Raw genomic sequence first — 23,620 nt, 5'->3', positions numbered from 1 at the left:
TGATAGGTTTTGCTGCTGCGAATTTTGTTAATCTTCATCCAGACATGTATTACACACCATTTGAAATTTGTGGCTCCAACTTATCTATCTAGAGGAGAAGGAGGCTATTACATAATACCGCTTTTTTGTTCCTAGTGACATCGCCAAGGAGGGGTAGATCCAGAGCAGTGTATTTTGGTGGTTTTCCACCCATTTCAGAGGTTTCTTTTTATCAGACTGCATTGGTATAATACAAGGCAGTAAATAACTGATTTTGGAAAGGATGACTACCCCTCTTGTTTTGCCGTACATTTGCTCGTAAGGATACCACCACATATGGAGTCCTTTTGCCTGGCTTGTACCTAGGAGTTGATCCAGTAGCTGCAATCTGTAGTTAGTAATTATATTTTGTTGCTATTTCTTTCTTTAACTGCTTTATTAAGTGTATATAAATGAACAATAATAAAAGTACTAATTGCAATAATACAGGTATTGTTGCAATATCACCTCCAAAAGACCTGTCACCAGTGGTGTGCCACAGGGCTCTGTCCTTGGTCCATTTCTCAAGGCCTTTACTTTTCAAAGATCAAAGTGAATGTTAAGGGCTTGTGGCTCACCATATTAGCTGATGACAGTAAATTAGATACCATTATTAACTCTTCAGAGGACACCAAGATCCTCCAAGAGATCCTTTACCATACAAATAGTGGGTGTCAAAACCATGGACTATAACTAAATGACTAAAAAATGTTTAATAGTATTCTTTGGCAAGTACAACTTAACAAACAATTATTACATTGACAACACACCACTGAAAATTAATCCAGTAGTTAGGGGCCTAGGAATCTATGTAGATGATGAACTGCCATTTGATCACCATGTATCTACTACCGTAAGAAGGTATTTTATCATTACAGCTTATTAGTAAGGATATGCTGTCCATGCTTTGAGATGTGGTAATTCAACTGTATTTGGCACTTATTAGAGTGATCATTGAGTGTAATACCTGTTTTGGCATGTACCCATCCAAGCACTTGGCACAACTTAAATGCCCACAGCATTTTCTTACCAACAGACAAATGTCTAAATCAGAAGAACTGCACTGATCATCTCAGATCCTTATCCTTATTCTCAGTATCATGCAGGCTGCTGAGGGGTGACGTCTGTCTCTCATACAGAGCCCCAGCAGATCCCATCCACTTAGACTTGTGCACATGCATGACTTCTGTAATATAAGTAAATCATATTGAACAAATAAATATGTATCACAGAGACTTCCACTTCTTTGGAATCATCTTCCTCTACACATAATGACAAAGTAATTATTCTCTTATTCTATTCAAAAGGAATCTGGATGAATGGATGGGAAATGACAAATTCATCCCTGATGGAAAGAGATAATATAAAAATGGTCTTCCTTCTCTGGATTATTCATATTTAAATTATAAGGGGCAAAATCTTCATTGACTGTATGGCTACAGGTCTAAAAATCCGTCTAGGTCAATAGCCTAGTAAGAAACTATGAAACCATGAAACAATAAGGATATTTCATAAACCAGAACTTGCAATGGCAGTGTGTGGAAACACAGAGACAACATTTTGCTGATATTCATGAATAATCATAATTTAATTAAAGGGAAGATGCAAATTCAGAAAACAGGAAATTCATTGCTTCAAATCGTTTCAGTGTTAAGTGGGAGTCATATACACTAGTCAGAAAACTGAACAACATTTAAATTTTAAATAGATTAAAAAACCCTAAACTCTAAATATTCCTTTATAGGCAAACAATTAAAAATGCTTGAATGATTTATAATGCTAAACTCAATTATCTATTTGTAATATATGCCAGATGTGTCATGTCTTTCACATTAATTTAAAAACTGAATATAAGCTCATCTATTATAATGTTTTAACCCAAATTATTCCAAAGTAAAAAATAGTCCATATACTGGACATACAATAGGAAAGTCCAGGAACCTGATGTTCCTGCTCACTGGAAAAACTCGCACATTATCCCTCTTCATAAAGGAGGAAATTCAACAGATATCACTAGCTTTAGACCTAGAGGTATTCCCACTCTCAAAAATACTTGCAAAATGTATTCAGAAACAATTGCTAAACTGGCTCCTGCAGGAAGAGTTCCTGTCCCCACACAACAGAACTTCCATCTTCCCATTGTACTAACTCAGCACTTCTGTCCTTTATAGATACTGTCAATAAAGCTAGAGATGCAGCAAACTAGTCTCCTCCTTATTTCTAGACTTGTCTAAAGTCTTCAACACAGTTTGTCATAAGAGACTTCTACTTCAAATGTCCTCACTAGGTCTATCTCAGCCTACCCTGTTATGGTTCAGAAGTTCTCTCTCCAGCAGGTATCAGTCAGTAAAATGGGACTTCACCCGCTCTCAATATGTCACAGTCACCACCAGTTTACCACAAGGCTCTATCCTTGGACCCGTCCTCTTCAATATTCTCCCCAACACCATCCACACAACAGGCTTCTCCAATATAATGCATACAAATGACTCCACACTTAGATGCACATCAGATAAAATGGCATATCTCCAAAACTTACTCAGGAATCTTTAACAGCCACTGAAATGGCTTCATTATTCACAATTCATGCTCACCCCCCCCTAGAAAAATACTAATTTTCTTTTTCCCAAATCTCTCTCTCTCATGAAAAAAAATACCATTGAAATCACTTCTCATCGCAAATTATTAGGGATGATAGTTGATGATAATCTTAGATTTGTCTGGCATATACAAAATTGCATCAAAAAGTGTTGCTTTATAGAGCCATGGACATCTATACCAACACAACTAAAACTGAACTTGTCACTACTTATCTCCTCCCCTCACTGCTTAATGTTGCTCCCATACTTACTTACCTCCAGGCATTACAAAAATCAAAACTTGAATAATGCTATAATAAAATGACTAAATTTGCAGCAAATACCCTTTTCAGAACTAACCATTGTATAACATGAAAAAGCTTAAACTGGTTAGAACTATCCCATCAACCAACATGCACACAGCTTCTTACCACCTATAAAGTTACCCAGCATCCATCTGCTTGAGTTGCACTAAGCACCATTCCATACAACTATGTACCCATTTGGTCATTATCATCCACTGACTAAAAACTTCTTTCTAACCACAAACCTATCAGTTCTGCTGAACATGATCTGTATTCATACTCTGTTGTTAAGAACTGGAACCCCTTACTGATATCTGTCAGGTCAAAACCCTCCCTCCAGTCTTTAAAACCATTCCAAAAGATTTCCTAGATAAAATCTGTCTCTGTTATTACTCAAAACCTGGATAAACTATATCCCTAAATATGATCAAGTTTCTGTTCATACCTTACACATCCTTACTCCCCCTTCTTCACTATCTTGCTAAGTTCAATCAATGTCTTTCCTGTGACTTTTTATCTAAATATGCTATAGCCCTGTTTTTTTCTCTCACTTCATATTGCAATTCCTGTGTATATTATGCTAACTCATCTTTAACTGCTAAAAACTGGCTAAAATGTCTTGAATCTATTTCTAACCAATGTTGTCACATTACGTCTAATTTGGTATAGTTATCTAAACTGTAGATGTTTTTTAAAGGTTTACTATCAAATGACTAAAAATCAATAGACTGAATCCCAAAAAGACTGAAAATTCAAAATACTGAATACATTTTTAATGCAAGCAAGGGGCAAGCCCCGCTGTTCCTGTCATGTAGGGGGCTATGCCCTCCACACGCCCTGCTAACTATATATATATACCAACTTCCAAGATCGCACAACAGCGGAGAAGGGGCAAATTCCATCATTAAGTATTTTGAATTTTCAGTCTTTTTGGGATTCAGTCTTTTGATTTTCAGTAATTTGATAGTAAACCTTTTTTAAATATTGTTGAATCTTTTAAAATTATTGTTCTCAAAATGTTTTTGTGATACTTTGGAACAGTTCTCCCCAGACCACAACTGAAAATGGGCACCTATCCATCTCACTTTCCCAGCAGTCAAATGTCAATAAATAAACGAATAAATAAGCTGAGTATTTTTTTTAAATAAACACAGAGCATTATTCTTATTTTTCTGTAATCCCAGAGACAATTTATGCAAAAATGTATAATTAATAGATGTCTGTTTAGGTCTCATCCTAACAGTGTTAACTTCATTTTTGTTAAAAGTAGTAGTTATATTCCGGAATGCAGGAACAAGATGCGTAGCAGATATTATTACCAGGGATTTGCCTTTACTAATACATGAGGGAGTTGGAATGATAAATAGGACTAATAGTTTGGTTATCTGAAGTTTATCTGGCCACAGTGCTTGAGGACATTATTGAAATTTGATTCAAAATTCTTTTACAACATTGCAGTCATGTGAAATGTGCTGCAATCAACTTTGAGCTACATCTCTAGTGGTGAATATTGTTTTATGCATCTTGTCAATTCTATATGGAATAAGAAAAGCTGGAGGGATACATTTTCATGTGAAATTTTTACAAAATAAAGGCATTTTTTTAGCTGAGCTTATTATTATAATATCTGAAAAATATCTAGTTCATTTCTTTAAATAATTACAATAAGAATTTAGTAAAGATGATGTGTACGATGTTATAATTTTACACTTTTGAGATAAAATTGAGGCAGCACATTTAATAATTTAGATATGATACGTTTTAATAAAGCTGGATAGATGTTTGCTTTCTTTCTCAGTCTTTGAAAATACAAAATGCCTAATTCTCTATACTAATAACCACTCTTCAGAATCTAATGTATACATGTGAACAATATTGTTAACTGATATAATTGTGGAATATTTTAAACAATTGCATAATTATAAACCATTAAACAGTGTGATGCTTTTGTAGTTTATGATGAGCAGTGTGTGTTTCTGAACTCTTTTATCTAAAAAAGAGATCCTATTCATAAGTTTGCATTTCTGATTTTTGATGAGATTGAAGGTTGTGTGTGTGATTCATGGATGTACTTATTTTACTGCTTGGTCAAACCATCTGGATTTGGAGGCCATGGATTCTCTTTGTGAGGTACTTCTGTGGTATTTCCAGTTGGTGCAGATGTTTGGAGAGGTACATATCAAACGGGACATTATACTCAGTTATTGGTCTAATGAGCGAGGAGTATAGAGAGGTAATAACCTCCTTTTTTTCTGAATGCAATCCCTTTACTTATGAGATGAACAAAGTAAAAGGCTTTTCTGACCACTGCCACTATATAATGGTTGAATGTGAGATTGCTATCAACCTGAGCATCCAGGTCTCTTACCAAAGGTTGTGTGCTTAGGGGGTTGCCATTGTGGTAATCAGTAGGGGCCATATTTTTGCTGAATGGTATGATGATATATTTTTTGCATTTTGCTTGAGGCCATGACTTTGGCACCAGTCATTAGTTGCTGTGAGACCCTCTTGCAGTATGTTAACATCACTTGGGGAGTCAATGACAACACCTAACTTACAGTCATCTGCAAACTTGGTCAGCCAAAGGCCTTTTGTTTTTGCCTGGACCTTTGAGAAGTAGATGCCAAACATTAGGGGTCCCAGGACAGATCCCTTAGGATCTCTACTAGTGACAGGTCTGTTATCAGAGGTGGAGGCACCTATTTTGACCTTGATGGTCCTGTCGGTGAACCAGTTGGCCATCCACCTGATGAGATAGGGATTTATGCCCAGTTGTGTTAGGTTCTCGATGATGCCCAAGTGAGAGATTGTGTCAAAAGCCTTGGCCAAGTCAATGTAAGCTGTATGTACTCACTTTCCCTCATTCAGGGCCTTGGTGACAGTCTCAAAGAAGTTAACCAGGTTCAACAGGCAAGATCTGCCTTTGATGAATCTGAACTGGGTGGGGTCAAGTGCTAGATTGCCTCTGTCTTTGTTTATGAGCTCCATAATAATACACTCCATGGCTTTACAGATCAGACTTGTCAAGCTAATGGGGGTGATAGTTTCCAGGGTCAATAGTGGCACCACCTTTGTACAAGACAATGACAATGGCAGTTCTTCATTCTGCTGGAATAAAGCCTGTACTTGGGCTGTGATTGAATAAGGTGCTCAATGGTGAAGCCAGTTCTTGCTGGAGATGGTGCAGAATACAGCCTGAGATACTATCAGGTCCCATAGAGGCTGTGTTCTTTGCCTTGGCTAGGGCCTTTAACACTTGGTCTATGGAAGTATGAGGTGTGGGACAAGTATCAGGGATGTAAAAAGGGCCTTTGGCGGGGGCCAGGTGGGTAAAGGTTCCACTGAACCTATCTGCTAAGAGTTTGGAATGCAGGTCCCGAATTTGGTTGGTGATAACTAGGTATTCTGGCACCTGTTGTTGATCTGATGTCCCCATCACCTCTAAGATCTTCTTGGATTTGAAGAGCAAAAAAAGGCAGCTACATGCTGGAAATACATATATGTGTCCCAGGGACTGGCCCTCCTTATGGAACAGGCTTCCCAACCATGTGAAGCTGAGTTTGTCTATTACCCATTTAAGGACAAGTGGTTGAGGAACAGGAAATTTACACCAGGCCTGGCACCCTTATCCCTTATGGACAGAAGTAGCTTATAAATGCCTGGCCCTCTATGTCCTGTTTAGATACAGAACATTGGCTAGGCTTAGAAATGCCTTCTGGGTCATTAGCATAGTAACAATCTACGAATCTATAACAGCATGCAGGGTATAAGTAACATGTCCTTCACAGACCTGCTCAAGGCCTTGTCCCTGTATTCTGTCTCCAACAGGCTGTTGAGGGGAGATCTATGCCTGGCATACAAGGCAGTGCCAGACCCCACTCTGATGGACCTCCTGCATATGTGAAAAAATAAATAGCACCAGAATTACCCATTCTAAAGACTTAAATCTTGTCTGTGATATAAATAAGACCTGCTGGAGAGGCAGGTATGTATCCCAGACACTATCCCTTCTCTTGAACAAGTCCCCCATCCATGTGAAGCAGAGTTCCTCCACAATTGGATGGGGAAAAGGAAATTAATTTCTGGTTTGGCACCTATGTCTCTAATGGATACAGGCAGGCAGTAAATAGTTCATCTTCCAGGCCCATACTTGTAAATGTTTCTTCTCCCAAGCCCCTGCTTACACGTATCAAGGGTATCAGAACTTGTCAGAGATTTGGAATGTATGGCTAGTCTAAAAAGTCCCCTGTGGTCATTAGCCAAGTAAATACCTATAAATCTATGAATCTGTGTCATTGGTGTAATATAGGACTTTTAGGTGGGATAAATCATATGACAGCTTGTTCTCAAGAGGCGATGGTCAAGGCACAGGAAGAGTATAGCCTTGATGTATGCAAGAATGTATAATGGCTTTGAAAAGACAGAGATGAGATGATTTTTACTTTGGGTTTTGTCAGTGACAAAGTCTTAGAACTTTTGGGTGGCATCTGGATCGACACCTATGTCAAATGAGTGAACAGTAGCATAGAATGCTTTATTATGCCAAAGTGAGTTAAATGAAGTGGGCTCCTATTAGGTTACCAGTCTCTATATTAGTTATAATTTGATCTGTCACTGTCCATAGCATGGTAGGATCCTCCATGTCCAGAAACTGGGTTGTTATTTTTGGAAGATTTGATGGTATTGCTGTAAGCAGCTGGTATGTGGTTTGTATTGATTTTCTCAAGTATTTTACATAGTGCAGGTAGAAATGAGATTGGTTGGAAGTGAGAAGCTAAGGTAGGTTTAGATTCTTAAGGGAGTGTTGTGACTAGTGCTGATTTCCAGATATCAGGCAGGGTGTTACAAGTTAGGCACAAGTTAAAGATGCAGAGTAAAAGGATGATAATATATTCATGGTAGCGATACAGGAACCATGGCAGAGAATATCAAGCCTGTGGGAGAGTCGAGAGGGATTTTTTCCAAGACAGATGTGATGTGTTTTGCTAAGATATTGCTGAAGCGGAATGGTGGTCTGTGCTCTGGCAAGCAGGGACCCTCACTGGGGAGGTAAGCGGTGATTGTGAGTGTGGGTGTGTCTCTCTATATATCTGTATATGTGTGTATGTGAGATATATATATATATATATATATATATATATATATATATGTGTGTGTGTGTGTGTGTGTGTATGTATCTCTCCCCCTCTCTCTCTCTCTATATATATATATATATATATATATGTGTGTGTGTGTGTGTGTGTATATATATATATATATATATGTGTGTGTGTGTGTGTGTGTGTGTACATATATATATATATATATATATATATATATATATATATATATATATATATATATATATATATCTACATACACATACATATATAAGTATGTATATAGATAGATATAAGGTCTGCATCATTACTAGTTTGAATTTAAAACTAAAACTGCAAAATGTGTGACTGTAAATTTGAAAAAGGGAAAGAGAAGCTATCCATATGTGTAAGGTTGAAACATCAGCCACATAAAGCATAATTTTAATGGTCTTATTTTAGTTAGTCTCTACTACTTAGAATGCAGTGCAGTGATAATGTGGTATACCCCATGGTGCTGAAGTCCATTAAAAGATATAGATCTTCTTTTTGGCAGTAATATTGTAATGTACTTCATAGTACTTAAGTATATTACAAGGTACAGATCTTTTTGGCAGTAATACTGTAGTGTCTTGTCCTAGTACTCAACTACATTACAAGGTATAGATCTTTTTTTTTTTTAGTAATACTGCAATGTACCTCACAGTAGTAGCATTCTGTTATAAGCTACAACGCTGTCACTGGTAGCAGTACTGTAGTATATCACAGTACTGACATTCTGTTATAAGCTACAATGCTGTCACTGGTAGCAGTACTGTAGTATATCACAGTACTGACATTCTGTTATAAGCTACAATGCTGTCACTGGTAGCAGTACTGTAGTATATCACAGGTCTGGTATTCTGTTATAAGCTACAATGCTGTAACTGTTAGCAGTACTGTAGTATATCACAGTACTGACTTTCTGTTATAAGCTACAACGCTGTCACTGGTAGCAGTACTGTAGTATATCACAGTACTGACATTCTGTCAGAAGCTACATTGCTGTCACTGGTAGCAGTACTGTAGTATATCACAGTACTGGCATTCTGTTATAAGCTACAATGATGTCACTGGTAGCAGTACTGTAGTATATCACAGTACTGACATTATGTTATAAGCTACAATGATGTCACTTGTAGCAGTACTGTAGTATATCACAGTACTGACATTCTGTTATAAGCTACAATGCTGTCACTGGTAGCAGTACTGTAGTATATCACAGTACTGACATTATGTTATAAGCTACAATGATGTCACTTGTAGCAGTACTGTAGTATATCACAGTACTGACATCCTGTTATAAGCTACAGTGATGTCACTGGTAGCAGTACTGTAGTATATCACAGTACTGACATTCAGTTATAAGCTACAATGATGTCACTTGTAGCAGTACTGTAGTATATCACAGAACTGAACTATTTTACAATGAACAGATATTTTTGTTTCCGCCTGTGACCCTTTTTCATGCTACATACTGCAACTTGTCATTTAAGATGAATGAATACTTTGCACTGTACTTATGTCTGCTTTTAGTGAAATGTGATTTTACACATTTTATTTTAAAAGCATACATTTATTTTAACATCTAGAAGCCAAATAACTTGCACCCTGGCAGTGTTTTCGAATGCAAGGAGACTGCTTCATAATTATTTACAGTCAGAATGTGTACTCCTAACAGCTTCATAGATTTCAGATACATTGAAAGTTAATTACTTCAGCATTACCAAAGGAAAGCTTTCATATTTTCTGTCAAGCCACCGTAGTGCATAGAGAGTTATTATAAGTGAGGGAGAGAGAGAGAATTGATACCAAGCTGCATTCCTTTTAAATGTCCAGGGAATTTTCTTTGGAAATGTCATCATTTGCAACTTTCTCCAGCTGATGTGTTTGAAAACTTCCCTGCGTGATCTAGATTTTGAGCCATGTACAATTTCCCTCTAGGATGAATTTCAGTCTCACAGGGTTAAAGGAAAACTGTATCCTTACGTGCCAGAGCAATTGTTTAATTAGGTTGAAAGCTTTGTGTTTTTGACACAGTAAATGCCAAATGTTGAAATGGATGTATTTTTCTGTTTTTCTTTATTCTGCACTTATCTACATGTGTGACTTAATACTAAAAAAGGATACACATAAGGAAGGGCAGATCAAAGCCACTGTGAAGTTTGTCACAATTTTTTGGATTTTTTTTTTCCTGTCTGTCTTCATATAACTTATAGACTGTTTCCAGTGGCATCTACTGGATATTTTATGTCCTTTTATTGCAGTCTTCTCCTGGATTCCTAGATATGTATATGCATTTCATGACTTCATTAGAATATGTAAAACAGAATATTGCATAAGTCCATTTGCTGTATAAAATATAATTTTATGGTAGGTGAAAGGGGCATAGTGCTGACATAAAAACATTGCATTTGATTCACTGAGCTTTCCAGAGAATATCGCAGTATGGCTTTTCACACTGAAGTTCTGATTTTATATATCTTTACTCAAAAGTAGCTCTGTCTCTATTGTCGAACTGGTGTTAATTGCAATACTTAGTTTTGTTTAAAAATGCTAAACAAATTTTGGAGTAATGTGTATGCAACAATTTGAGTAAAACAAGGAGTCAAACACTAATTTTCAAATTAATGGCTCACTTCTCACTTTTGTGGTGTGATATAAAGTACTACTGACCATCGATGAATAAATAATCAGTTGTACTTTCCTTTGTTTATACAGGCATTTATTAGACCATTCAGAGAGCATCACATTGACCCAACAGCTATCACTAGACATGACCTTATAGAGACCAATGGTGATAATTGTATGATTCCAATTATTCCACTTACATACATGGCTTATAAATTCCTCACTTATCCACCAGGTAAGCTTTGTCTTATGTACTTATATTTAATTTGCATGTAATGTTGTAGACATGCGACATTTTGTAGTCATTTTTATTTCTGGATGAAAAAAAAGACTAAAGTTAACATTCCTTGAGGTTTGGTTTTGCTGTTAGGTAGCAGATATACAGCACAGTGGGGTCTTGTGGTTGCTAATGAACCAGGATTTTTTCTGTTGCTGTTGCCTGAGGTGATCATTGGACATGCAGAGCTGATTCTATGCCCCCTTGCATTATGTGACTAAGATGTGGAAATGACTTCAGTGTAGCTATAACCCCATCAGAATAATGGATTGTGATTGCTCTCATCAGAGTGTAGTGTACCCTTTTATACTGCATTGTTAAACTGGCCTTAGTGCAATATCAGGTCACTTAAATCGACACTGCTTTTATTAATTCCCATTGCATTTTTGTTCCTTTCATACTTATTCATATAATGCCAGACTACAAGAGATTTTGCCTCACAATCACAAAATTATGAAAGAAAAAGACTGTGTGTATTTCTAAGATAGAATTTTATCAAGTTTTAGGCCTCCAGTAAATGATACAAATTGTAATCTTATTGACAGCAACTCATTTCTGATTATTGAAAATTGTAAGTATGGAAAAATTAGATAAGGGAATCCATTATTCTGACACAAAAATGATGTTGAATATTTGTCTGGTTATTGGGCTAATTTTTGACAGTATATATTTTTTTCTTTTATGATATTAAAATGAGAGAGCAGCCTAACCAGGTTTAAAGTGGCATGGAATGCTATACCACATTACTAATAGTTTTACTGGGTGATACATCCAAATCTGTGTGTGTATATTTATATGTGTGTGTGTGTGTGTATATATATATATATATATATATATGTATATATATACATACATGTATGTGTGTGTGTTTATACATCTATGTGTGTGTATATACATGTATGTGTGTGTGTTTATATATATATTTAGTTATATATATATATATATATATTTATATATATATATATATATATATATATATATACATATATATATATATATATATATATATATATATATATATATATATATATATATAAATAAACACACACATATATTGCAAGTCTGTACGTGTGTGTGTGTGTGTGTATGTATATATATATATATATATATATATATATATATATATATATATATATATACACATGTATGAGAAGAGCAAGTGTACTAGAAATAGTGAAGTGCATTCCTTAGATATCATCCCACCCCCCTTAACGTATTAGCCTTGGTATCATCATGCAGTCACAATGAGATTGTAGAGTATATCGTATTGCTTAGTTTTATTGTATTTCATGTATTGCTTAAGTTGTTTCAGGTGACTGTTCATACCTCCCATGAACGTACCAGTAGTCACTTGTGTTGTGAAGACACTCCTGCCAACTTGCCGGTGATAAGACCTCTGCAATAGATAAATGAACCCGTTTTCCCAAGCTGCTGCTCTGCTGACTTAGGCATGCTCAAAACCTAAAACCTGATATTTCATATAAACAGTGCACCTCTGTGCTGCATAGTCAGAGTCTAAGCTGTACTAGTGTAGTAAAGAAAGCTGCATGGGAAATCATTGCCTTGTAGGCAGCTTGGCTAGTTTGCCAGTTCACAATGAATTTTTAAAAGAAATTTGTAGGAGGGCTCTTTTGATGGGAAAGGCATGCAGAGAGCTAACCTGACAGCCCAAATTTTGATTTCCAGAAACAGCTACTTCAGTGTCAACTAACACCAAGTGAATATTAATTCAGAACAAATGGTCTGTACTGTTTTGTGTCCTCATGTTAGAGCTTCAGAAGACCATACATATGCTTAATAAGTGCCACTGTGAGGGTAAATCCAGGCCAAATATTTTTATAGTGACTGAGGTTTCATTGAATTTCTACCCAGTGCTGGACCATTTGTGTTTGGATCTTAGCATATTGCTTCATACATTTCAGAGTGCCCTCATAGTGTTTCCATCTTTTTGTATGCAATTTACTGATGGACCACTGCCGTTTCTGATACAGAAACCCAATTTCACTAACGGCCTAGTGGCAAGATGGCTGGCCACATGAGAAGGAATAAGTAAGTGAACAGAAAGATACAGTCCTTTTCTGTGGCCGAGAATCAGGACTTTTGCATTGTCTGTCAGTCTTCTCCTCCAGTATACATCAAATGGGCATAACAGGTAAGTAGGAACATGACGGAGAGATGGCTACTGACAGACAGTGACAGGCAACGGACATGTATACTTCCAGAAGTGATATTCCTACCTGCTGTTTGTCAGAGCAGAGGGATGGAGATAGGGTATAACTGAAAAAGCTGTCTCCGTCCTGTAGTTCAGCTGTGAGTTGGAGCCTAATGCATGGTCCTTTTTCCTGCCATTTGAGAAGCAATAGATAAATAGTAGATGCTTAGCATGTATTCTGTCATTTAACTTTAAAAGAGACAGAAGGACCCAGAAAAAAATAGAAAAAAATACATTTCTCCAGTGATATTTCTTCCCCCAGTGATCAGTAGTAGTACGTACCTTACTCAGAAGGGTAAGAATGAGGAAAAGGAAAGAAGGTCTGCATAGGCCGAGACAAAGGCTCGAGGCTTGGAAAAAAATCAGGACAGACAATGGAAAAATCAGAGAAATTGAATAAAAATACTGGTTCAACCTTCATGAAAGAAAACTACTGGAAGGCACCGTGCTAAGTGCAAGTCAGGCCAGTTATAGCAAGAGGGGAGTTGGGAAAATAATTGTTTGTTTTAAGGGGGGAATAAGACACAGGGTTCCACCTGGACTGTATTTCACGGTCCTCAGGAATCAAGTCACTATACAGCTAGATCTGAGGACTGGAAGTTTGCAAAAATGATACCTTTGTACAAGGCAGGCGCAAGAAAGATCTGGAAAAGTGAGTCCTATTAGCCTAAGAGTGATGGCAGAAAATGTCCAGGGGAGAATTGTTAGAGAAAGATTGTCTTTTTGTAACAAATGTTTACCATACAAAAATAAATAAATAAACCTGTATTCATGGCTTGAAGGAGGTATCAGTCAAACTTGATCATCTGTTTTTTTGACTACACTGCAGGATAATCTGACAGGTAGCCACTGGTAGCTTTTCTGTAACCAGGCCTTTACCAAGGCCATTTACTTGGTGCTGCATGTATGACTGCTAGGAAAATTTCAAGCACTTGGGGGTAGACCAAATATCTTGAAACTAGATTAGTATTTTGGCAAATGATAAGAAACAACAGGTTGTGGTGAGAGGAACCTTATGGGTAATAAGTGAAGTGAGTAGTCAGTACAGTAGGAATTAGTCCAGGGTCCAGTACTCTTCAGCGAGATTGTTTCAGACATATCTGAGGCATTAAGAAAGGATTATCTTCTTTTCTGATAACAGGTAAGTGGAACAGTGGAGAACAGCATGAAGAGGTTAAAGACATATTTGGAAAGGTTAAGCAAGTGAACAGAAAGCTGAGAGTGGAAGTTCATTGTAAATGGATGCAAAATAATTTACTTCGGCCACAACAACTGTGGTATAAAATACCAGCTGGAGGGTGGAATTGAGCAAGGAAATAATCGGGGGGAGTTGATTACACCTGGTCTACAACAACAAGAGCAAACTGACAGCAACAAACTCTATCATATTGGAGACTGATTCCAGAACTAAAGAGGTAATGATCCCACTGTATAGAGTCTGAGTCAGGACACTCCTTGAGTATTGTGTGGAGGTCTGGAGGCCATAAATTAGAGGAAAATCAGAGACTGGAAGGAGTCCAGAAGAAAGATATGACCAAAGATTAAAGATCCTGGAGCTCTTATTGTAGAGATCAGAAGAGATAGGAGACTTGATAAGGATGCACATGATTGTGCTAAGGAGCTGTGAGTGGCTCATCCTCTATGAGACGGATAGAGTGGGAGGCAGGAGAGGCACAGACAAGAGAATGTACTGACTGTGAGAAGGATAGAGTGGGAGGGAGGAGAGGGTACAGACAACAACAGAATGCAGCAATCGTGAGAAGGATAGAGTGGGAGGCAGGAGAGGGCACAGACAAGAGAATGTAGTGACTGTGAGAAGGATAGCGTGGGAGGGAGGAGAGGGTACAGACAACAACAGAATGTAGCAATTGTGAGAAGGATAGAGTGGGAGGCAGGAGAGGGCATAGACATCAGAATGTAGCGACTGAGAAGGATAGGGAGGGAGGAGAGGGCACAGACAGAATGTAGTGACTGTGAGAAGGATAGAGAGGGAGGGAGGAGAGGGCACAGACAGAATGTAGTGACTGTGAGAAGGATAGAGAGGGAGGGAGGAGAGGGCACAGACAGAATGTAGTAACTGTGAGAAGGATAGAGAGGGAGGAGAGGGCATAGACATCAGAATGTGGTGACTGTGAGAAGGATAGAGTGGGAGGGAGGAGAGGGTACAGACAACAACAGAATGTAGCAATCGTGAGAAGGATAGAGTGGGAGGCAGGAGAGGGCATAGACATCAGAATGTAGCGACTGAGAAGGATGGAGAGGGAGGGAGGAGAGGGCACAGACAGAATGTAGTGACTGTGAGAAGGATAGAGTGGGAGGGAGGAGAAGGCACAGACAACAACAGAATGTAGTGACTGTGAGAAGGATAGAGTGGGAGGGAGGAGGGGGCACAGACAACAACAGAATGTAGCAATCGTGAGAAGGATAGAGTGGGATGGAGGAGAGGACACAAACAACAGAATGGGAGCTATGAGCGGTTCGTCCTTTATGAGACAGATAAAGTGGGAGGCAGGAGAGGGCATAGACATCAGAATGTGGTGACTGTGAGAAGGATAGAGAGGGAGGGAGGAGAGGGCACAGACAGAATGTAGTGACTGTGAGAAGGATAGCGTGGGAGGGAGGAGAGGGAACAGACAGTAGAATATAGTGATCAACTATTCCATGAATCTGCAAAAGCACTTTTTAGGGAGAAGATTGTGAGGCCATGGAGCATGCTTCCCGAGTGGATGACAGAGAAGGAAGTCTTTAAAAACATTTAAGAGGGCACAAAACCCCTTGTAGAAAGGAGAATAGGGGGTTGTAGGGATGTGAAATGCTATGTGTATGTAAGAGGAAGACTACATAGACCAGTTGTCTTCTACTGTCAAACATATGGGATTTTGGTTAGTGATTTGGCCCCTGTGATGGCAAATGGAATAAAGCTTCTGGAATATTGTATCCATTGTACATATGTGAGCTAGCCATTGCCATTTTAAGACTAATACATGGTGTTTTCCTGTTAAGAATGTACATACCATAATACGCTGCAGCTCCTAAACTAAAGTGAAATTGTGTGAAATGCTTGAAGGATTAACATAATTTCTATTGAGCTGGTATTTTTTATGAATAAAAGTTACTTTGCTAAACTGATGGTATAACCTGAGTACCAAACACTGCTGGGTAATCACTGAAGCATAGTCTGATGTGACAGTAGAACTGGGATCTTCCTGATGAAAAGAAAACCGTAACAATGACTTACTGTTTATGAAATTGCACCAAACTACTTTGAGTGAATCAGTAAGCTCTGAGCCAAATTATTTTACTGATAAAAGTCATTTTACCTTTTCAGGCAGAATCATCACGCATCACCTCCCCTTATACTATGCAGTTTTTGTATCACTCTAAAACTAAACATGACATGCTAATGAACTGAGAAGTAACCACACTTTTACTCTTTAAGTGATACAAGCACTGCCTAGTATAAGGGGGGAGATCTGATACTTAAAGAGTTAGCAGAATATAGGTGGATTACATGTTTAAATAGTAAAAAAACAGGATTAACTGTGGCTGTCAATATAAAACCACTGATAAAGAAATAATATTTCTACATTACTTTTATAATATTATGTGTTTTATATTTTCTGGATTTTGAAATGTTCTTGAAATGTTTCCTCTGTCAATTAATTTAATGATCAAGTGGGTGGATTGACTGTTACTTAAGTATGGGACGTGACTGTTTTATGTAATACCCAAAATCTTTGCTGTTTTACAGATTTATTAAACAAGTTGAGTGTTCCTGTGTTTTGAAGTTCTTGGTTGTTTCATTTCCTTTACACTTTTTACTTTTGAGCTCCATGTCTTGGCTCTGGGAATTCCGTTTTTTGCAAAGTCATGCCATATGCCCTTACTCACCTGTGCCTCACTGCCATTGCTAAGAGGCACAACTTCTGATAGAAAACTAATGTCAACATCACTGTATAAATGGATTGACCATAATGAATGCTCCGTGGTCATCTTTGTATACCTCAACCACAGAGGAGATTCTTTATAATGAGTATTGCATACAGATGGTAAGAACCATACAATGTCACGTACTATGTCAGATGTTTCTTTTCAAGTTCAAAACCTACATACTAGAAGTACAATGCAGTACTGTAAAGAAACCCTCATAGCAGGTTGACCTGTAGTGCCTGCAAACCTAAAGCAGGTTCAGTGAGAAGTTTAAGGTTACAACAGAACTGTGATCGTGAAATGCTACAATGTAGTTATCGATATGAGTTGTGTTTCATTAGAATCCTTCAGTTTGCAAAATTGTAAATATTAAAATAAAAACTGCCACTTCAAATCTGTTGCAATATATGTACATACTCAAAGACATTTTTACACATGATAGGCTATATACTGAAACATTCTCCAAAAGTATAAGAATGAAATCAAGCATTTGATATATAATTTCATAAGAAAATATAACAAAATGAAGACACTTGCCAAAATATTTTTTTCTGCACTTACAACAGAATAAATACTCAGTCTTGCATCCCAGGATTGTTAAATAAAAGGAATTCATGACTGAGAATTTGGCAATTGATTAAAATGCTGGAATGATTGTCAAAATATACCATATTTCTTTCTAAATAAGACCTAAGCAGAGAGTAAGGCCTAGCATGGTTTTTCCAGGGTGTTCTTTATATAAGCCCCAGTTAATAACGTCAACAACACACAACGGACGTGTTGAATTATAAAATATTATTAACACCTTTTGACTGAGGTTATTGTACTCTGTTCAGCTTTTTCGGACCATTTGGATACCCAAATTTTTCTCTCTGCAAAAAGTTGTAAGACTCTTTCACTGGGAGTCCTCCATGATTCTTACTGTAACCCTAATCATCACTCACCCTTGGTTGAGATCCTTGGCCCATAAACCCATGCAGGTGTACTTTGGTCAAAGTACAGACAATGCGCGCTTCCTCATGGTAACGAGCAGCTGTGGTAGTGTCTTCTCTTTATAACCGGCGCCATTTTGTGTTGCCACTCCGGTCGCGTAAGTGTTCAATTAACCCCCCCCAGACAAGATGAGTGCAAAAAGAAAGAGCTATTCTGTCGAGTACAAGAAAGGAATTGTGAAGGACTTCCAGGGAAAGAACTGTAAAGAGAAGAAGTTAGATCTCTGAATGGTCCGAAAATGGCAAGCAGCGTACATTAACCTCAGTCAACAGGCCAATTAGGGAAACACTAAGAAATGTAAGTGTGGATCAGGTCAGCAACCATTATTTCCTGTGCTTGAAGACATCATCTGTGAGTGGCTTGCTAGCAGGAGAGTAAAGGCTTTGGTTGTATACAGGGCTGATATTCAAGCATTTGCCCTTGCAATAGCACCACAGTTAGAAATATCCCCAGAAGAATTCAGAGCATCACAGCATTGGCTGGATGCCTTTTTTTCAGTGATATGAGCTGTCTCTAAAAAGATCAACAACACTGTTCAAGCTGAAAGATACTGAAGTTATTAAACGTGCACTTGCGTTCAAGTCCTTTGTTGATGGCATTGACTTTTGAAATACCAACTCTCCAACATGATTGCTATGGATGAAACTGCAGTGTTTATGGGCCAAGGATCTCAAACAACAATTGATCAGAGGGGTGCCTCGTCAATCTACATTCCCTACACTGGTTACGAGAGTGCACGTGTTACCTGTATTTTGGCAATTCATCTAGATGGAAAGAAAACCCCACCTCTAATCATTAGTAAGGGCAAGAAAGATAAGATTGAATGTGTTTCAGGCATTTACATTCTTGAAACCGAAAAAGCCTGGTGCACACAAGCAGTTATAAGGAAGTGGGTCGATGTAATGCTGCCACTTGTTTTGTGAGGTGGCGAAAGAGGTCTGCTAGTCTGGGATTCAGCCATCACTCACCGTGCTAAAGAAACGAAAAAATTCCTAGCATGGAGGAGAATAGATCAAATAATGATTCCCAAATAAATGACTGCATATCTCCAGACTCTTGATATTGCAATAAACATGCCATTCAAGGACCATTTCCGCATGGAACTCAATGACTACACTGAAAATAGAATGGAGAGAAATCAGCATGGAAACTTTGTGAAGCCTAGCCTGCAAGAGGTCATGACTTGTGTGAAAAATTCATGGGATAAAATCATTGACAGCTCTGTTGCCAATGCACTATGAGCAGGCGACTTGGACAAGCTGTGCTTATTTAAGGAGAGCTCTATTGCTAGGCATGACAGACTGGGGCCAATGGTGCTACAGGAAATGGAGTCGCAAGAAATTCAGGCCAAAATTTGGGGGGTTGGACACTTATGACAATGTTCCAGAAGAAGATGACATGACTGTATTTGAATAACTGTGAAAGCCAAGGTGCAGATATTCTGGAGTTGAAATGTTTGTTGCACTGTTTATGTAGAATTCTCACACAACTCTCACCCTGTTATTAGAACTGTTGTCCAATAATAGAAAAGTATGAAATAAATGTTAGTTTGTGTACATGAATAAATGTCGATTTTGGTACATGAAGAAATGTCGATTTTGGTACATAAAGAAATGTCGATTTGTGTTCATTAATAAATGTCAATTTTTGTACATGAATAACTGAATAAAGGTAGATTGTTGTATGGTGCGGGTAAATAAGGCATCCCCTGATAATAAGCCCTAATGTGGATTTCGCTGGGAGAAAGAATATCAGACCCGGTCTTATGTTCGGGGAAATACGGTAGTTTGGAATATAACACCAGTAAGATTTAATTAAAGCTTTCAAATGGGTTAAACATGTTAAGGTTACTAAAGTATAAATCAGAAAAAAATTTAACTTAATATGAAAAATGCATATTAAGTTACAGCAAAATAAATAAATGAATAAATGTGTTCATGTTTTGTTGACCAAGTTAGTCATACTTTGCAAGTGGCCTCTCTTCAGGATAGACCTGAGGTGATATTCATACTGAGTGGGGGCAATCTGAGCAGGGTAAGGGGGGGGGACTTCCTCTATTCTTTTTGGTAGGGACATTGTCATCCAGTCCTTCTGGGTGATGTTAGAATACAAACAGAGTGTCAAAAAGAGTTGGCACAAGAGCAGTGGAGAAGGTGTACCATTTGGTGTTTGGGTAATGAAGATGGCTCAAGCATTGCAGCACTGTCAGGCCTTACCCAAGTTAAAACAATGCCATTAATAAGAGCAATGGTGTGAGATGGTCTTGTTTAGCATGATGTCATGCATCTAAATGTGCTGCATCCTAGCACAAATGTGAAAGAAAGATGCAGTATGCTTGCAGAGTTAAATAAATACTTTTATTTAAATATGGAAGTTGTAATGCTTGGTGACTTTAATTGTAACTTCTGACAGAAAAACATGAAAATGGGAAGTGATGTAAAACTGATATTATTAGTGATTTTTATATGTTAAGGACAATGGTTTATGTATTAACAGGGTCTTGTACTATATTTAATAGTTTATATTGTACATAGCAGCTGCTAAGAAAAGCAGATAGTGGGCAGTTAATTAGCTTTTCAAATCTTTTAGCAATTTGAGCAGATCTGGGGATTCAGAAATGCAGTGTCCACAATCGTGGCCAATCCAGCACTATTTACATTGAATGCTTGATGACCCTCATTACTTAATTACCTATGCATGGAGCCAGGCTGTTATGTGACATGCAGCTCCTCATCTCACCTGCAGTACAGACCCACAGCCAAATCGTGTTAGACTATCTTACAGCCAGATTAAAGTACATGCAGCTGAGGTAAGTATTGAACATGCATGAGCACCTCTAGTAGTCATTGCAAGTCTGCATGAACAGATGGGAAAACTACATTAACAATTGCATTGATGTAATTGTTAACAATATACATGCAGCAAAATGTTCTTGGAAGGTGAACCTGTCAGTGATGGAGGTGAACCTGTCAGTGATGGCTAAGAGTGGAGTGTAGGGGTTTCACTATAGCAACAAAAACCACAGAGATTGAAAGAACTGAGCAAAGGGACCTGCCCATCAAAGGAGGGCTGAAAAATACAATGGAGAAGGTGGTATAACAATGCTTGAATGTAGAATTATGTGAAACTTAGGCAGGAGAGGTGAGATACAGTAAAGTAACATGAGTTTGATTAGTGTACCTTTACTATAATGTGAATATCATTAAAAAAAAAAGGAAAATATAAAACCTTGTGATGTTACTGGGTTAGGAGTTGCCATGATGGATAACATGCTTACCTTACAGGAAAAAAGTACAGGTTTGATTCTCACTTTGTGGAAAATTGGCTAGGCTTAAAATGGCTCACAAGAGCAATTAGTCTTCACTAGCACTTTGCAAAAAAAAGTGGTTGGGGTTGGCATAATGGTTAAGGTACCTACCTCACAGACATAAGACACAAGGTTTGAATCTCACCTTTGGAAGCATGGCTAGGCTTTAAAAGGCCCCCAAGGTCATTAGCATAATAATGACTTATGATATGAGACCCTGTATAGCCCTCCTGCAGGATTACCTGTCTGTAATGATAATGGCGGATATCCATTAAAATCATGGTCTCCTCATTACACTATGTTTGTGCTGTAAAAGGAGCACAACCCTCTCCTTCTCCAGCCATAGTGTCTCATTTTGAAAGATTTCAGGAAGAATGGCAAAGAATTGACATCCAAATCAGTTCTCATAAGTTCCATCTTTTGAGTAACAACTGGCATCAACAGGCATCTCATTAATACAATGGATGTCAAACCAATAAAATATGGGTATTGTATGATTATGGTTCCACTGGCCCTTTAAGGCTTGAAACATGGCAGTCCTCCATTCCTCTGCATGTTGCTAAAACTACATGCTGTACAGTGACTCTATGCTCAGATGGTTAGTTATGGAATTGCAATTATTTCCTTCCCATGTGTGTGCAGAGCTTTTTTATGGAAGTTTCTACACTGCTTACCAGGTTTGCTCCTCATACAAGTACAGTAATGAGATGAGACCCAATATACATAGCCATTGTGCCCAGAGAAATGAATCTCCATGACAAGAGTCAGATAGTGTTATTGTGCTGAGGAAGAAGCTTTAGAGCACAGTGTTATAGCCCGAATGGTGGTGGTATATCCAGTGCACTTCCTGGTAGAGCCGACTCCCTTCCTCACCAGTACAACTAATGCCCTGCTCTTTGTACTTGCATAGCATGGTGACAGCATTTCTGAATATATTATATTTTATATAGTTACTATTTTTACTTATTTATTTTATGTACATATTTTATGCTTTTTTGACTGGAGCCCGCACTATCGGGTGAAGAGGCTGCAATCAGAGCCTCTGAGAGCTACATATTTATAGTAACTAGAGCAATCCCAGTCATATTTGTGTGACACATACAATTTGAACATGGGCATATAGCCGAGTTCAAATCTAAGGTGAGAGCAGTGTTACTGTTCAGAATTTAAACTTTTCTGAATCACTATTTTGTTTTGTCTCCTTACCATATGTAGCATTTTATTAAGCAGTCATTGGCATATAATACATCTGACATCATTACTTAACCTAGTCGCGTTATGTAGCTGGGTCTTCTGAACTGCACCCACCCTATGTGTGGCCATTCATCATATGGACTCATTTAGCATGATGATGGTGCTATTTTCTAAATCTGGCCCAGAGTCTGGGGACAATACAAACTGCATTAAGAAAGAGAAAGGACTTAAATGACTCATAAGTTTGTGCAGTACTTTACAAACATTACAACAAGGAAGACAACATTTGTTTAGGGACCAGGTTGCCATGAAAGACTTTTATCATACTTGACCTGCATGTTGGGTTAGTTATGAAACAAAAATATAAAACATTATCAATGGATGTTGGAAAGGAATAGCATTAATGTAAAAATGATATATATTAAAAACTTTAAAGGTATATAGGAGCTGTTATTTGCTTTTTTGGAGGGGTGGAGATGATGTGTACAATTTAGGAAGGAAAAATGAAACTCCCTGTTGAACTGGCTGGCAATACAATATGTTTTACAAAGGCAAACATTTTTGACTTTGGGAAAGGAAAAAGTTGTTAATCCATTGTTGGGTAAAAAAGTTAAATGTGATGAAACTATAAAATGAGAAGTCCAAAATGAGAAAGGAGCTGTAGCTGGTCAAAATGCTGAGATTAAAAGAAAAGGTGAAACAGATGAAAGAGTATTTGTGTGATATGTTAGGAGAGCATATGACAGCATTATGCATAATAAAATGTGTGAATTGTTACATTTATATATTATTCCAGAAAAAAATGATTTGATTTGTACAATTGGTATATGATTTGCAAATGGATAGATGGCTAGTAGTCTTAAAGTTGATACATGTGTTAAGTAGGGCTGCCCTATGAAGGCTGTCTTGTTCACTTTAGTAATAAATGGAGTTTTATAGTATATGTAGAAGAAATTTTGTACAGCTAGAGAACAATGTATGGGGGAGTTGCCATGCTGTTGAGTCCGAATTGTGCAAATGATATAGTGCTCAAAAATAAGAATGTGTAAAAGACGTA

At 37.7% G+C, this 23,620-nt stretch overlaps 1 protein-coding gene across 1 annotated transcript in view; it reads left to right on the top strand.

The window, feature by feature from the left end:
- Positions 1–23,620, top strand: part of LOC122810378 (plasmanylethanolamine desaturase-like) — a 1,738,026-nt gene that overhangs the window by 1,438,049 nt on the left and 276,357 nt on the right. The window contains exon 4 of the mRNA XM_044081968.1: positions 10,741–10,885. Coding sequence (XP_043937903.1) covers positions 10,741–10,885 — 145 coding nt within the window. The remainder of the gene's footprint in view (positions 1–10,740; positions 10,886–23,620) is intronic.

Source organism: Protopterus annectens, chromosome 8.part1, assembly GCF_019279795.1.
Source record: "Protopterus annectens isolate FY-2018-M chromosome 8.part1, PAN1.0, whole genome shotgun sequence".
Taxonomy (NCBI): Eukaryota; Metazoa; Chordata; order Ceratodontiformes; family Protopteridae; genus Protopterus; species Protopterus annectens.
The sequence above is the reverse complement of the archived record's forward strand: the minus strand, read 5'-3'. Positions and strand labels throughout refer to the sequence as shown.